This window comes from Hibiscus syriacus, unplaced genomic scaffold (assembly GCF_006381635.1).
Source record: "Hibiscus syriacus cultivar Baekdansim isolate YM2019G1 unplaced genomic scaffold, ASM638163v2 tig00112738_pilon, whole genome shotgun sequence".
Taxonomy (NCBI): Eukaryota; Viridiplantae; Streptophyta; class Magnoliopsida; order Malvales; family Malvaceae; genus Hibiscus; species Hibiscus syriacus.
Window position 1 is genome coordinate 9,126,806 of NW_024063392.1, and position 17,937 is coordinate 9,144,742.

The 17,937-nt window shown below is 34.9% G+C and overlaps 2 protein-coding genes and 1 pseudogene across 4 annotated transcripts; 2 read left to right on the forward strand and 1 right to left on the reverse strand.

Moving 5' to 3' along the window:
- LOC120183108 overlaps window positions 1-6,868 on the forward strand; it is a 31,227-nt pseudogene extending 24,359 nt beyond the window's left edge.
- A 2,679-nt stretch (window positions 6,869-9,547) lies between these two features.
- Window positions 9,548-11,535, forward strand: LOC120183149 (cytochrome P450 86A8-like). Its single transcript, XM_039187907.1, has one exon. It carries the CDS (start codon window positions 9,669-9,671, stop codon window positions 11,262-11,264), a length of 1,596 nt encoding a protein of 531 aa, XP_039043838.1. The 5' UTR covers window positions 9,548-9,668; the 3' UTR covers window positions 11,265-11,535.
- Window positions 11,536-13,493: 1,958 nt separating this feature from the next.
- On the reverse strand, window positions 13,494-16,997 carry LOC120182976 (O-glucosyltransferase rumi homolog). Of its 3 annotated transcripts, XM_039187788.1 has the most exons (7): window positions 16,733-16,997; window positions 16,106-16,659; window positions 15,562-15,661; window positions 15,469-15,531; window positions 14,304-14,368; window positions 13,981-14,191; window positions 13,494-13,870 (listed from the first exon to the last, which is right to left on the reverse strand). In XM_039187788.1, exons 1-7 carry the CDS (start codon window positions 16,988-16,990, stop codon window positions 13,508-13,510), a joined length of 1,614 nt encoding a protein of 537 aa, XP_039043719.1. In that variant the 5' UTR covers window positions 16,991-16,997; the 3' UTR covers window positions 13,494-13,507. The 3 variants fall into 3 exon arrangements, with proteins under 3 accessions (XP_039043719.1, XP_039043720.1, XP_039043718.1); XM_039187789.1 differs by having other exon boundaries at window positions 13,981-14,080; window positions 15,469-15,661; XM_039187787.1 differs by having other exon boundaries at window positions 15,469-15,661.
- Window positions 16,998-17,937: the final 940 nt, after the last annotated feature.

Genomic DNA, 17,937 nt, shown 5'->3' on the forward strand with positions numbered 1-17,937 from the left:
AGGTACATTCTGACTAAGTCCTCTAGACCACAAATGGCTTCTAACAAGTTGACAAGTCTTCTTCTTTCATCTGTCACTGGCTGAATACCTTGTCAGACCACTACGACTTCTCTCGCCAAACCGTGCAAGTGATGTGTTGCTTTCCGTACTTGTTCTAAGAAGTCTCGAATGACCATATCTTTGGCTTTCACTCTTTTTCATCTTGTCCTTCGAACTTTCTTTTCAGGTTACTGGCTTAACTTTTCCAGTATTCAGAAGATTATTTTAGGCTAGAATTGTTTTGAACTTGTTCTTGATACCCCTTTCTCAAATCTTCTAGTACAAAATAAACTTTCTTTTGTTCTTTTTCTAATTTGTCTGTCCGATCTTTTTGAGTATCATCATCTAACTTCCATTGGAATCTTACAGCCTCTAACTCTCTTAGCCTTTATTTTAGCTCTTCTTTTTCGACTTCGAATTCTTTCTTTGTTATCTCTAGTTTGGAGGGGGACTGGTTTAATATGTTCTTCCATGGTTCAAGTATCTTCATGCTCTAGAACAGGAATGATGTCATTCTTTCTTACCTTCCGTCATTCCAAATAGTCTAGAGTAAGCATGTCTTTAGCAGCCACGACATCCATACAAGACATATTCTTCCATGACTCAACTACATTTTTGACCCTCTTCTTTGTAGTTATCCTCATGGTATGCAAATTCCGATCCACATATCTCATGTGTAGTTTGGACAAACTGACGTGCCCCATATTGGCGAAGCGCCAAAAGTGGGGAATATCCAACTTCTCCCAATAATCCAAGTAGTGTTTAGACTTCTGAGTCTCTACATCGATAAAGGATGTCACTATGGGTTAACCAAGGGGTTCTCCAGGTAATGTCCTTATCCTAAAGATGCGTGAAAACTTTCAACCATTTCTCTTTTAGGATACCTTCTTTCCATTTCAGTGTAAATAATTCCCCCAAAGGAGAATAAGTGGTGCTGAATCGGCCATAAGAAATCCTGTCAGTCTTCTAGAAGTGACTATGGATCCAGACCTGAAGAAATTGTGTGCACCCTATAAATCTTCCTCCGCCAGTCTTTCTGCAATGGTTGAGTGAATGGAAAGTTTAAGTTAATATTGTCAGTGTCGGGTTCACTCGCGTCGGAAGTTGTTCAAGCAGTTCTACTACAGCCGCCTCAATGTATCCTAAGGTTTTTGGGAAAATAACTAAGTCGTAGATACCCAATGCGAAGAGATCAATCACCTTCCATTCATCAGGATGATTCTTCATTAATTGCTCGATGTGGGTCCAAGCAATTCCTTCTCCTTTACCTTTGTGTATTATCCGGTCAATTACCCACTTTTCATCTACTCCTGCAACCTTTTCCAACCCATTCTTAAAAGGCTGACTTTTGATGAACTTGGTGTAGACTCGGCTTATTCTGATTTCTTCACAATGCAGCAAAGTAGTATATTTTTTTAATTGTGGGCACCATATCTTCTTGATTGAATGTGAAACAGCTGTAAACCGGATTCCAAAATTGTACTAAGGCTTGAATTAGGGGCTCATCAATCTTGACATGGAGTATAAGCGCGATATCACCATACCGTTGGTAGAATCTCTGTTTTTGGTCGCTTTTCCAGCTAACCCAAATGCTTTTCAGTTCCTGAACGTCTTTCTGCTTAAGGCTGACAAAAACATAACCAACCAAATTTGACACATAGTTGCCTTGCAAATTGTCTACCTTTTCCTTCTGAGTCTTCTATTACCATAGTCGGACCTCTTCATTTTTCACCTCTTGCATTACAACCCTTTTTTCCATTAATGTGAATTATTTGTGTTTAACAAATACTCTTTGTGGATCCACACCTCTTTTTTATGATACAAATGATAAAATAAAAGAAAACAAAATATGAAAGGGAAACAAGTCAGTAAGATAATAATCAAAATAATATTGAAAGTAAAAAGTAATCCTACCCCGCATGATATCTAACCTGTATGCTTTAATTATTACCCATACATGATTTCTCTCCCGCATGTTAACTTAATTTTGAACAAGTCTTAATCGTATATTTTCTAGTTCGCATGCTTTGAACAGTAAACAAAGACGTCGCTTTCACCTCCACTTATAAAAGGGTTTGGAGCTTGAGTATAGATCCTGAGATGCATTTAAAAAAGCTAAAATCATTGAAAAAAAACATTAGTACAACTATTTATTTAAAGAAATAATCAAAGATAAATAAGAAGAATTGAATAAATAAATTAAAATTTATTATAATTTTCTCTTAAGAAGATAATGGGAAATTAAATTTAGACTGATTCACTTACCTGTCCCCAACGGAGTCGCCAAGCTATCGTAACAATCTTTCGGGTGGGCCCAGAATTGGATTTCGACTTAAGTAAATATGTTAGAGTCGTCACCGATCATTTTTTTAAATAAAAAAATTAGGTTGATTGGACACCTTGATTTATCCTCTTACCTGATCTGTGTTTTACCAGAAATATGTCGGGTATGGGAGTCAGTTACAGTCAATGAATGATTAGCACCCTTGTACTGTCCTTTCGGTACCAATTTAATTTTTCGGTTGTCTTAATTCCAAAAATTAAAAGTTAAATTGAAATTTAGAGACTCGATTCAAATTCCTTACCTCTGATCGATGCAGATTTCCTCTTTTAATAAAAGGTATAAAAAACAAAGTTAACTAATGAAAAGGGTTAGAATAAAACAAATAAAAATTAAATTAAATTGAAAGAAAAAAATAAAAAATTAAATTAAAAAGGGTTAAATCGTAAAGAAATTAAAATTAAGGACCAAATTGATATTATTGTAAAGCTACAAGAAATAATATGAAGTTAGGAGGGTTAATTTGTAAAATATAAGAATCTTAAACATGGATTAAATTGAAACAATTTGAAATTCAGGGGCAAAATTACAATGGGTGACCAAAATGAATTACACTTCAAACTTATAGGGACTGCAAAAATAATTTAAGAATCTACTATTTGCATTTTAGTCCTCCGTATATATAACCCCTTTTAAACCCAAAAAATCATTTCTTCTTATTCTAATCCAAACACCTCTCCCCCTTTCTCTCTAACGCTCTCCATTCTCTCTCACCCGGCCGAACAGTCAACCACTCACCGACGTAGCCCCGCCACAGTTATCCGCTGTTTCGGCCACCACCATCAGTGGTCGAAAAAAATCAAATCATCCCCTTTTGAACCCTTCTAACTTCCCGAGGCCAAAACTAACCCCCAAAATAAGGCTTAATCGGCGTAGATCTAACGAACAAGTTTCGGTTTTTCTTACCTTTTTGAGGAAAACATTTCGTTTTCAGGTGTTTTCCTTCCAACGCCGCTCTTTTACGGTCCTTGTTCCTTTCGATGGGAAAAAGCTTTGGCTTTTTCTACTTTTGATGGTATTTGGATGGGTTGTTTGGTTTGATTTCTTTGCTATTTCGTGTATTGTTTGGTTTTTTGGTTTTGGGTAACTCTTGCTCTTTAATGTTCTTGATGTGGCTTTTGTTGTTCTGGTGATGTCTCTTTGTTGTTGGTTGTTTTTGTTTCGGTGATTGTTGTTTCTCGGCTTGCTCAGGTGTTTTTTCAGTCCCCCATTTCTTGGCCTCGCCAGTGGCTTTTTATAACCCCAGGTTTGGCCGTTTTGAGTCCTGAAAGGGATGGGATTCGTGGGTTGTTCGTGTTTTGTTGAGCTAATCGTTCTGATTTTGTCTCGTGCATGTTGTCCGACCGGGATTTTTGGGATGGTTCAGTCTCGATCTCGGTCGGTTGTTGGCTTTCGATCTCCACGCTTTGCGTGTGGCTTCCACGCGCCACATATGCGATGCCAGTGCTATATGATTTAAGGTTTAAAATCCTTCAATCTAAACCCTTGATTCACGTCCGATCTGACGGTTGTGAACCGTGCGGTGCCTTTTGCTGATTACCTGAACCTTAGTTTGGTGGGTCAGGCAACTTGGGCTTCTCTGTTGGGCTCCTATCGGGTCTGCTTGGTCAGGCTGCCCAGTTGGGCTTGGATATTCGGATTTGAACCCTTTGAAATCGGGTTTGGACCCCTAATAAAAGAATAAATAATAAAATAAATAAATAAACAATATAAAAATTATAATAATAATGAAAAACTATATGATATATGTTTTTTAAATGTTTTCAAAACCATTATATTTTATATTTTCCAAATTCTTTTTAAAAACTACATATTATAAGTTTTTAAAAATATTTTTTTAAAAAAACTATATATTATATGTTTTCAAAAAATATTTTTCAAAACCATTATATTTTATATGTTTCCAAATTCTTTTTAAAAACTACATATTATAAGTTTTTAAAAATATTTTTTTTAAAAACTATATATTATATGTTTTCAAAAAATGTTTTTAAAATCATATATTGTACGTTTTCAAAAGTATTTTAAAAACTATATATTATACGTTTTCAAAAGTATTTTTCAAAATTATATATTATATTTGTTACAAAAAATGTTTTCAAAATTATATATTATATACGTTTCAAAAAATGTTTTCAAAACTATATATTATATATGTTTCAAAAAAAATATTTTCAAAACTATATATTATATACGTTTTCAAAAAATATTTTCAAAACTATATTATATACGTTATATATACTAAATAAAACCTGAACAAAAATACACACTACAAGGGTGAATGCAAAAATGTGTCTGACATCCCTGCCACTAACATTCATCAACATTATAGTTTACGGTTCCAAAGTAGAGATTTATTCTCACTTCTATTAAATCAAATTTAGACAATCCCGTACTTGGAAACTGATGCAGAACACATATGGCAATCAATTGCTCTAATAGCATCAAATGGTGCAGCGGTGCTTCCTTCTTTTTGGACTCTCAGGCAGAAGGGAGCCATATATGTCATGGGCTCGCTTGCATTTGCATATGATTTATATTTATGACAATCTTTTGTGATGAATCATTAGCATTTAGCAGTTCAAAGGCATGCATAACCATTAATTGGAAGGGTATTAATATGCAGAAAAAGTTTTGAAATGGTTATAGTATTTTTGAGATAACTAATATCAACCAACTTTTGAGTAAAGGAACATTAAGCATTGGAATTGAACTAATTCTAATAATCCAACATGAACTTGCTTACTCATTCTTTGATAGTTGTTTTTTAGTCAATAACTTAGTTGCTTTTATGCAGGCTTTTGCAGAATGGGTGATCTACGCGACAAGTGGGATTTCGAGTGGATTATATCATGCATGTGATGTGGGCACCTGGTGTGCGTTATCGTTTGGTGTCTTACAGGTATATGTTGGTAGTTTTTCCCCCTAATGAAGGATAACATTATTCATCATGACAAACGTTGAAAAAGCATATCATAAGTACACTATGAAAAAACACAAATCCAACTTTTATGTAAATCTGTGGACCTATTGCATACCGTTGTTGCTAAAGTTCTCTATCATATTTTCAGCTAATTGTTTTGAGCTGATATTGAATAGCAATTTGGGAAATCTTCCAGTTTTTTGACTTTTGGCACTCATTCTTGGCTGTGGTGAGCACCTTTGTATACCTCACTACAATCGGTGAAGTTTATAAAAGGACAATCCACACGGTCGTGACTATCCTTACTGCCCTCATGGCCATAACCAAGACAACAAGGTATACGGATCTTGTTGCATTTTTATTAACGTAAATTACGACCCTGTTCTAACGGATTGAACAGGTTTTTGACTGAGCTAAGTTGTGCAGGTCATCAAATGTTATTCTTGTCATGGCAATTGGAGCACTAGCTCTTCTTGTTGGGTGGTTGATAGAGTTCTGTAGCAAGTATAGAACACTTTCCTTTTCAATGGATTTATGTTATACACTCGAGAGGTGAGATTCTCTTCTCTACCATCATGCAGCTCATGCATGTTTTTTTGTTTTTTTATTTCAGCTCCTGATACAAATATAATGCATACTTGGGATTCATGCACTAGCACACAACCGGCCTATAGTTATTAGTAATGTATTCCAAGAGGGTTAAAATTTTGGTTCTTTTCAATTTTATACTGTTATGCTTACTATGCTTGGAACATTGGGGTTACTGTGATTTATTATCTGCCGTCTGAAGTGCATGATTTTCACCTAAAAGTGGAAATCATGCTTTGTCAAAAGAAACATCAGCATATAATTAGAAACGTTAATGCCCGAAGACAACGCAGTAGTGTTCACTGGATGAGCTACTGAAACTTTCTCTTCCAAGAAAGAAGCACAACCTGGTTGATAGGTTGTGGCCTAACAAATACCCTAACATAACACATTAGTGTTTACCGGATAAACTAATTAACTTTGTATTCTTAAAAAGCTTAGTGCCTTTTTTTTGTACTGCAGATGGCGGATCAGAGAATGTATGAATAATCTAGTAAAAACTTTAATGAAGCAATTTCGATGGGGCTTTCTGCTTGCTGGTTTTAGAGCACTGGCCATGGCAGCAATAAGCAGGAATCTCGAGAAGAGTCAAAACTACCGGATTTGGCACAGGTTTGGATTTGTCCATCCTTTTTGTTTTATAAAATCTTTCTGACCTCTCCCTTTCTCTACGCACACACGCACGTCTATATGTATCATATATGATTGTAGAACTTTGATACAGTGTCTGGCATGTCACCATATACACATCGTCTTTCTTCTTCCTCTGTTCAAAAGTAGATACCATAAACAGCGGAAGCGAGAGACCCGCAGATGGAAACTATCAGTTAACTCGCCAAGTTTCTCTGTCGAGAGGTTATTAGAAAGAGGGAAGAATTGAGAGAGAGAATTGCAGTTGAAATAGAAAGGAAATAAAGTCACTGTCAAGACATGCAGGGAACATTTCCATCTGCCACAGTAATTGGTACAACCAAATAAAAGACCACCTCTTAATTAGTGATGAACTGAAGGGCGCTGGAGGTGCGGTTGCACTTTGAAATTTTTAAATTTTCATATAATTTTATATTTTTATTGATAATGTAATTTTATATTTCTAAATTTGTAATATAAATTTCTAAATTCGTAGCTTTAGTATAAAATTATGTGTTCATTCCTGAAAGTAATGAATCGGATCACAAGTGACATGTAAATGTGCTGTCCAGACCTATTTTTCCCTTTTCATTATCACTTGGTCTTGGACTCCATTTGGGCATATTGATTATCAACTTTCCACCATGCATGTGCCTTATGTTATACAATGCATTAAATAATTTGACAGATGAATGAAAGAAAAAGGTGGTGGTTTTTATTGGAAGCAGTGGGTCTGAATATATTTAAATGTAACTGTTCTAAGTGTAAAAAGAAAATTCATGTAATTAGTGTAATACACCAGATGATTGTCAATTTGTTACTAATTTTCCAGATAAAGGGAAGTCAATTTGTTATCTTCGATAACCCACCAAACCGAATACATACAGTTGAATTCCAAACAAGAAAACAATAGTCTATTTTCTTGACTGCATCAAAGTGGAGAAGCAAATTCCTACATGATTCAGCGCCTTGAAGGGCACGTCATAATCGAAATTAATTATTCTCGCTAAAACAATGGTGGTTGGTTAGGTTATCAGTCTCGTAATTTATTCCATTGTTGAACTCAAACCCATTTGTTTTTCCTTGTAATCAAATATAAAAAGAAAAAAGATTAATGGATCTGAAAATAAAATTAATTTATCTTATATTGCCTTGGACTACATAGATACGTATTGTATAATGCTGCAGACTGCAGAAACGCACCAGTTCTTTCAGGTCGATATGCGTTTGACTTTCCTCTCACGTAGCAGGATAAATGGCAGGTTATCAGAATTCAGAGGCATAATGGGCACATCTTTTTTAACAAAGGAACCTTTTAAAGGCCCAGAGAGAGTCAAACTTATATTATATATATATATATTCTCAAGGTTAATTATAATCGACGTGGATCTAAAGATATTTTGAAGTGTGATTATATATATTAATAATATATAAAAGTTTTATAAATGAATAAAAATAAATTTTAGAATATATATAATTAATAAATGAATGAATAATTGAAAAAAAATTAGATTTCGACAAGATACGACAACGACAACAAAACCCTATTCCCATATGCAATGGGATAAGGGGAGGTAGGGTAGCAGGCTGCCCTCAACGCCAGGTTGAGAGCAGCTTCCGTGGAAGACATCCGACAGTCAAAAAATTAAAAATAAAGATAAAATATAATACATGTATAAATAAATAAATACATAGTTGAACAGTCTTCATATACGCGTATGTAGTGGAAAGTAATCTCTGCAAATAAATCTCTGCGTAAAAAATCTCTGCATATAGACAGAAACTTAAGACCCGGCTAAATTTAAAAAGAAGAAACATGAAGAGAATGATACACAGAAGTCAACGATAACAAACTACGAGAAAAAATAAAGTCAAATGGATAATCATGTTCGCTGTAAATTTAGATTTCGACAAGATGTTTGTTGTAATTACAATAGATATAGCCCAACTATAGTTTAATTTTGAAATTTTTGAAACTAATTAATCATGTTATTTTTTATTATAAATCTGGGATGAATATAAAATAATATTTATTCAAAGATAACTCTAAACTATTTCACAATGAACATTATATCGCTGACATACGCGATGTTTGAATCCGAGAACTCAAATGATAACAACAAATCTTTTAATCACTGAGATCATTTGGTTCGTACTAATTAAATTATGTTCTTAAAATATAATTGTCTTTCACATAAATAATTTGAATGCAACATATTAAAATAAAAGAAAGTAGTTCTTATAACAGCATCTTTTATCAGATTCAATTTAAATTTTGATGAAGTCTTAAATTTAAAATGTGATTAAAGATCTAAATTAATAGAATAATATAATTTGTAAAATGTTGATACTTTCAAATAGAATGGTTAAAATCGATAGATGAATTTGAGAATGGTTGATACAGTATAACCCTAATTGAATCTGGTAGGAATGGGACTCCGGAATGAAGAAAACAAAGAAGAGAAGGCACGCAGCAGCTGCTTGCACGGAGCGTTGGTAGTAAATTGGTGGTGGTGGATTTGCTCACCTAACCAAATCCCACATGACTTTGCCCATTTTCATTTAGGACTCCTCCTTCCCTAAACATTCTAGGTTTGATTATTTTCCTTTAATATATTCATTTCCATCCTCTGTCTTATATTTTCTTTTCCATTTTACAGTCTTTATCTGTCTGTCTTAGTTCCTCAACTAAACTCATTAAATTCTCTTGCTTGAATTTAAGACCTTGTCGGTCCCCTTTTCCTTCTGAATCTTTAAGGAGTTTCAACAACCTCTCAGCATATTTATGGTGGTGCATCTCATGGTTAGAGAGAGAGAAGAAGACGAAGAATGGTGCAATTCAAGGGAACAGTCTGTCTCTAATAATTGCTTCTCTTTATATTTTCACCTATAAATCATCTCTCTATAAACACCCCCCCCCCCATTTTGCTCTATACCTCTTCTATCTTCATTTTTTTACATTCGTAAAATACAAAGAGAATTAAGCAGGCATTTTCCTTTTATCTGGTTTAGGGTTGCCTTTCCACTTTGCCCCATTTTGAGGTAAGTTGTCTTTTAAAACTTTCCCCATAAAAAAAGAAAAAGAAAAAAGTCTGTTTCTCGAGAAAATTCTTTTGGGAGGGGGTTTGGTTTGTTGTAGTTGTGATTATGGATGTATCGACTGCTCTGCTACTTTTGGCGGCTATCACAGCTTACCTACTGTGGTTCACGTTCATCTCACGGTCTCTGCGTGGTCCACGTGTCTGGCCTCTATTGGGCAGTCTTCCTGGCTTGATTGAGAACTGTGACCGCTTGCATGACTGGATCTCCGACAACCTCCGTGCCTGCGGCGGCACGTACCAGACCTGCATTTGTGCCGTCCCCTTCTTGGCCAAGAAACAAGGTCTCGTGACGGTCACGTGCGATCCGAAGAATTTGGAGCACATCCTCAGGACCCGGTTCGACAATTACCCCAAAGGTCCTACGTGGCAAGCCGTGTTCCATGATCTGCTCGGTCAGGGCATCTTCAACTCCGACGGTGACACGTGGCTGTTCCAGAGGAGGACCGCTGCGCTGGAATTCACGACTAGGACTCTTAAACAAGCCATGGCTCGGTGGGTGAGTAGAGCCATCAAGTTCCGGTTCTGCCCGATCCTCGAAGAAGCTCAAAACAAAACCGAACCGGTCGATCTACAAGACGTGTTGCTCCGGCTCACCTTTGATAACATTTGTGGTTTAGCTTTCGGAAAGGACCCGCAAACATGCGCCCAACAGCTCCTCGAGAACAGCTTCGCTTCTGCTTTTGACCGAGCCACCGAAGCCTCCCTTCAACGGTTTATTTTGCCCGAGGTTTTGTGGAAGATCAAGAAATGGCTTCGGCTTGGATTAGAAGCCACCCTGAGCCGAAGCGTTCTCCACATAAACCACTATTTATCCGACGTCATCGTTACACGTAAGCAAGAACTGCTGAGTCAGCAAAAAGATGGGAATCCACACGACGATTTGCTCTCCCGATTCATGAGGAAAAAAGAATCTTACTCGGACGAGTTTCTCCAACAAGTGGCGCTCAATTTCATCCTAGCTGGACGTGACACGTCATCCGTTGCTCTCTGTTGGTTTTTCTGGCTCATCACTCAACATCCAACCGTTGAAGACAAAATCCTACGTGAAATCAGCACCGTCCTGATCGAAACACGCGGCATCGACACATTAACTTGGCTTGATGAACCTTTGGGATTCGAAGAACTTGATCGGTTGATATATTTGAAGGCTGCGTTGTCGGAAACCCTGAGGCTATACCCGTCGGTGCCGCAGGATTCGAAGCATGTGGTGGCCGATGACGTGTTTCCGGACGGAACTTTTGTTCCGGCAGGATCGTCGGTTACGTATTCTATATATTCGGTAGGGAGAATGAAGTCAATATGGGGTGACGATTGCCTCGAGTTCCGTCCCGAAAGGTGGTTAACACTGAACGGGAAGGAGTTCATCACGCATGACTCTTACAAATTCGTCGCATTCAATGCGGGACCAAGAATATGTTTGGGCAAAGGTTTGGCTTATCTTCAAATGAAGTCGGTTGCGGCTGCGGCGCTGTTGAGGCATAAGCTGACGGTGGCGCCTGGGCATAAGGTGGAGCAGAAGATTTCGTTGACTTTGTTTATGAAATATGGTCTTAAAGTAAACGTGCATGGGAGAGATTTGGGAGGCATTGTTGAAAAGATTATGAGTGAAGAGAATTTACATGGTAAATGCAACGGCGAATGATGGTTTTCAGGGCGGCGCGTGAGTGAGGGTGGAAAACAGAGTTCAATTCTACTTGGAAGTGGGGGTCATGCTGACATGGAGGTTAATTCATAACTTTGGCATATTCTTTATAAGCCTTTTATTTATTTATTTTTGTTCGAAAAACAATTTAATAATTATTGTTTTCTTTTGTGCGGGTTATTCTATAACATTCTTTTATCATCTTCTTTCGTTTGTGTATATTTCTGCACTTGTTTCTAATATTATTAAAATAAAAGTGAATATTATTGACGTGTTATCATTAATTTATTTATGATGTATTATATCAAATATTAATCTTTGAATTAATATCATATATTAGTATACATAATTATATAACTTTCTTCAAGATCTTGCATAATTTTCTATCAGGATTTACTGCAGCAAGTAATATTATATGGTCTTGGTTTCATTTAACCGTGGGAGATGGAATTAGTTGTTTGTAGGCCATAACAGACCCACATATTCACTTGAACTATGACAAAAAAATCCTCATCTTTTTTTCGACAAAAAGTTAGTTTTTTATTAAATAAAATGGTATGGTATACTAAAAGCAATATAATTATATTATAAAAATCAGAGATAGATTGAGTGGATAACCGAAGATATCCGTTCCGTGAAAATAGAAATTATCATATATTTTAAATTTTTTTATTGATAATAGGTTGTCACCTAAAATTTTAGAAGTTTATCTACTAACATAAAGTCTCTAGTTTTTCATGATAGAAAGCCAGAGAGATAAAGAAGAATAAATCAAAATCATGTACTGATTACATATTTTATTTTCCAAAAAGAAAAACCTAACCAATGTTAATAATCTTATCGTCTCTATTCAAATTTAGACGTAATATTAATGTAGACATGGAGTTTGAGAGGATCAATATGACATATCGTTCGATGAATAATTTCGAATGCATTGATAAATTATCACAAATGAAATCTAACTTTACGAGACCAATAAACTTTATTGATCAAGAGATATGTCAAGATAAATGAAAAATTGTTAAATTAACATAATAATAGATAAAACACGAACAATCATTCTATAAGGAAAAGGAAAAAGAAAAATAACCCTTCAAGAATATGTGAAAAAGAAAAAAAATACACAAGTAGAAATTAAACCCATAAACATACAGGGAGCTTTATAGTTTGTAAATGTTGGCTGCTAATGTCTTGCGGAATTTAAATGGTTGGTCTAGTGGTTTATGATCTCATGTACATAAGCTGCACTAAGCTTCTTAAGTTTCAATATGCTTGTAATTTCAAGCTTTTGTGTGGATTTAAACTCTTATTTTTCTCTGATTCCATAGAGCCCGCACCCGTTTATATTTCCTTTAATTCCATAAAATAGTCCAAATTTCTCTACTTTGGTAGGCATAAATTTAACTTTGCCTTATATATTCAGTGCGTATAGCATGCTGATTGTCGAATCGGCTTTTAGTTTGTTGAGTTCTTGAAGTAGAATGCTAAAACCTGTATCGAATGCTTGATCTTTACATTCTTTGTTTGAGGATCTGGCGAATGTCGTGATGTGTTTATGTGCCATATTATCATTATTTGTGAAATTGGTTCTAGTATTTGGTTTTGTCTCCATTTGGTTGCGATTCAGTTGAGATGATATTCAATTGCAGAATAAAAACACCATACTATCAGCACAAAGTTCTGTGAAAGAGTTCATCATTGGATCAAGGAAAGAACACCAAGAAAGCTCGCGGACATCCAGCGAAGCAAAAGAGCACCCGTAGGATATAAATTGAAACAGTTGTGAGGTTTGTCTATTGAATAAGGCTTTTTATGGTCATTAACATTGAGGAATGCCTGCAAAATGTTATACGAATGAGACTAATCTTCCTTTGTCCCTTTTGAGATTTCAACAGGGAAGTTTGGGTTGTGTAGTACTAGTAGAGATGTGTACTTTGTCCCTTCCTCACATTTCTTTTCTTTTCCTTCTCGTCCTTTAGAAGTATTCTTAATCCAAACATAGGATACGTTTAGGTTTTTTCTTCTTCATGGGTGATGGTTTTTATCTTAAATGTCACGGGGTGAAGATGGTTTTGAGTTTGATTTTTCAGTTACTTGATATCTAAGCTTAGAAAATATCATGCCAGTTATGGAAAATTTGATAGACAAAAAGTTTAGATATTTTGATTTATTAATCAGAACTTTATTTTTTTTTTAAATGTAAAAGCTTCAATGTAATAGACAAGGTCCAACAATTTTTTATTTTATTGTTTTTTATCTGAAATAAGCCAATATTGGTCTTCCCACATCTCCACTTGCTTGGTTGAATTAGCCTTTCTTTCAAGAAAGTCTTGTAGCTCTGGGGGCTTATAAGGTGGAGGCATGGCGCATGGGGTTGCATCTCTGGGAGACATCACCAACGATTCTTCCATGAACTTCCTCCACGTACTGGTTTCTTGACACGCCATCGTTTCCGAACATAGCTCGACGGCTGCCGGAGGGATCACCGGTTTGAATTTCAAGAGATTGGCGTACTCGTTTAGCAAATGAAATATGTAATCATAGACATTGTCCATCTTTAAATCCTCTTGTATGAAGTTTCCAGCAGCCTCTCCAATTCCTTTGGCCTAAATGAATTCAAAACATAAAAAATAAATAAAAATTTCCCATTTCTTAGATCTTTAACGAAATTTAGAAGAGAATAGGAAATCGAGAATAAAGTCGCAGAAAAAAATACCTCGTGGGGATGAAGGTTACCCCATTCGACTGCAAACTTGAGGGATTTACATTTGCTGTTTACCCTAATGGGCCAATAGTGCTGCAATGGCACCATGCCCCTTATGAAGAAATCGTAGAATTGGGACCTTATGTACAACGTCATCGAATCACAAGCTAGAATGTATTTTTCACTCACTGACCACGCCCATCCTTCTGTATATATTTTATATCTGTAACACATAATAACCACTTTTCTACTGAAGTCGTTTTATAAGGACTATGGAGGAGCAATCATTTCTGTCCAGTTTCTTAATGAAACTGATCTGAACAATCAGTGATTACCTGTGGGTGCATTGGTCCTCTAGATTTGATTGTTTGAACCCTTGTTTAGATTCCCGGCCCCAATCCTGACATTTAAACATAAATTATATATAAATGAATTTAAAAATACTAGAAATGAAATGACAAGGAAATTGCTGATTTTAGGATTTAGTATTTAAGCTTTTAATTTTTAAATATCACATATAAAAACATTAAAAATCCGCCTTATAAACCGTGACCTGTGAGTATATAAAATAATAGCTCAGGCTGATCACGCCTATAAATAAACATTTTTTAATACCGTAAACAATGAAGAACATTAAAATTTTAAAATAAAACGTCTCTTTTAAATAATTTCTTAACCTAAACCTAAAATTAAGAAGAACAAAACAATGGTTTTGACTTTTGAAAAAATGTTTTTGATATAAAATTATCAAAACGTATTCATTATTCTTTATATTTTATAATAAATATAATTTTAAACATGTATCTAAAATAACTTAACCTCTTACGATATTTTATTTTATTTATTTATTGAAATCAACGCTAAACACTCAAAACAACAATCCAAACTTTCCGATAAAATTACTTATCCAAAAAAAAACTTTCCGATAAAATTCTTGAGCATTTTTCGGAAGTGACGCTCCCCAACCATAATGAAAAGCTGAGTCGTTGGTAGGGAACATGTTTTCTGATATTTATTTATATGGTTGAATTATGAGGTGCATCCCTATATTATAAGGATACAAGTAAACTAGTTCCTCTATTATGAAACTAAGCAATTTAGTCTCTGTACAAAGAAAATAGATAAAATTACAGCGATTATAAATTAAAACATTAAATTATTTTTTTTTCATATTTTTAAAATGGTGTGAAAATCTAAACAATTAATCTATTGCATTTTTAAAAAAATGTTAAATTTTGATTTTTTATGTCATTTTACTTCGATAATTTATAAATCACATTTATTATAAACTTGTACTCTAATGAACTAATTTTTTCTGACCTTTAATGTACATCTAAATGAACCTATAAAATAATCAAAACTATACTTGAAATAAGTACTTAGTAATAAATGAAAAGATATGTACTTATTTAGGTATTAAAAATAATAATGGGGTTTACTAAAATAAAGTGCAAATGTTGAGGGAGGTTTATAGAATTTTAGCCAGAAAAAACCTTTTACCTGAACGTATAAGAGGGTATTCCAGTTATTTTTGTCGGTAACATTGCACTTCATAAGGTCTTTTCTAGTAGGGGCCACGGTGGGGTTTCCTCTCCAATAAGCGTAGGGCACCCTGTCCTCCCACTTCGTCCTCTGGTTTCCTTTCTTTATCTCCTCCAACAGATTTCCCCATGGCCTTATATTGGTCTCAGCCCTAATAAAAAAATGGTACCCAAATTCCGCTATTAATTTCATTAATATTGGAATTCAATAAGTAATACAAGCAAATATTTTTTTAAAGATGTTATATTTGAACACTTATGTATTCTTTATGAATGATTATGAAATATTATGAATAATAAATAATAAAAGCAAAAGTAAATTATTAGTTTTAATTCGTTTTAGTACATAAACTTTTTTTTTAAATCATACTAACGTTTTAAAAAATTGAAAGTTTAGGTATTAAGACATATCAAAACTGATAATTTAAGCACTAAATGCGTTAAATTTTTAACAGCGATACTAAAATGAAATGAAAACTAAACGTTAAATGTGTTTTGAAAAAAATAAAAAATTTAGGTACTAAAACGATCAAAACTGATAGTTTAGGTTGTACTTAACCCTAAAATCAATAGTATATTTGTAAACTATCCATTACCATCCCCAGAAGGACCAATCTGGGAACACGATGTCCATGCTCGATTCGTCGGAGCAATATCGGAACAACGGAGGTGGTCGAGCATCAGGACCCTGATAATCCAAGGAACGAACGATGGGTCGATCATCGCAGTCGAACATCAGCTCCAAATCCGGCAATCTTCCAGGGTACAACCTTAGAAGCTGCAATATACCCCACAAAGTGAACTTATCTCTCGTCTGTATTGACTTCCTGAATTTCTCTACGTATGCTCTGCCGTTCACAATCACCAGCCTGAAATGAGCCATCTTCCGTGCCCGCTCGATCATGCCTTGTGTGATCCCCGTTTGTTTCCAGTGCCGTAAATCTTCGTGAATCCATCGGAAGAATGAAGGGCACGTAAGGTTCGATGTATTAATGTCTGAACTAGTGGTAGTAGGATAGTCCCTCGGACATGTTTGTGTCTGGTCATTATCAGTCGAACATTCAAGTAGAAACTCCGGTTTCTGTCTTGATGTTGTTGAATTGGAACCGATGACTATGTTTTGGTAGGAATAAACACCTGAAAATACCGACTACGTAGAAACCAACATAAGCAAAGCAAATATAATTATATATAGAACCATGAAAGGGTTCTGCAACACTTACAGCATCAATCCAACCAACGGAAACTAGGACACCGGCAATGAGGAGTAAGACGGCGGCGATAGAGGAAGCGGCCGCCTTCTTGACGGGTCGCCAAGATGTACCCGTAATGGGTTTATGTAATTCTGACATTGACATGAGACAGAAACCGGTATTATCGTTGTCATAATTGTAGTTGTTTTTCTTTGTTCTTCCATGGATGGAAGGCTTGCCGTCGGCGGGTTCTTCTTTAATTAGGTATTTCTTCTTTATACCTAACATAGCTAAAGCTCAACGACGATCTCGAGCAAGGCAGCAACTTCAAATATTTGGTGCTAATAAACCAAATTAACAGGTCCAAGTGCATTTTCTTATGAAGGTCAAAATGACTAAAACAAGTCGATTATGTGACCTTTACGTCAGAGTCATATGGAAATGGTGACCCTCGAGGCTCGTGGCAAACTACAAATCTATTTATTACTTTCGGCCTAAATTTTGTCAATAACATTAAACATGGCGTGACTTGATGCGTATAAACATGTGGTTAGCCCATTGTCTCTCACATTGAATCAATGTATTGAAGATTGAAAATTAATTTAATGAAGCTTAGGAGAGGGACTAGGTGAAGGGAAGATCACGTTCATTTGGTTACTAGGGCTTTTATTATTTTGGGAAAACTACACTTTTAGTATCTCATATATCACTTTTATTCTATTTTTATCACTCAACTATTATTTTTTTTAAATCAGACCCAACGTTACGTTTTGGTTTCATTTTGATTATTCATAGTTAAAAAATTAACATAATTATTGACTTGACATTTTTTTAAATATTTTTAATGATGAGAATACATTATCTTATAGTGACATATATCGTACGTTTTTCTTGCTCCATAGAGAGAGATGGATCTTTCACGTCTTTTTTTCTTTTTTATACAAAATCAAAATCTTACACTTAATACTCAAATTTAATACTCATAAAGTTGGAATCTTGATTTTAATATTGGTTTTTCAATTGAAAAAATGTTGGTCTTTTGTCAAAACAAGAGAACGTTTAAACGTAAATCCTAAAAAGGGAACTCTTCCGTTTGCTTGGAAGGTCGGGAAAATTTTGGATTAATTTTTAAAATGCTTTTTCATTAAAAATGTAAAGCTAATAAGGCTTAAATGTAAACAATCCATCTTTGGTGGATAACAATATAATTTAGATAGATTTATTTAAAACTTTTA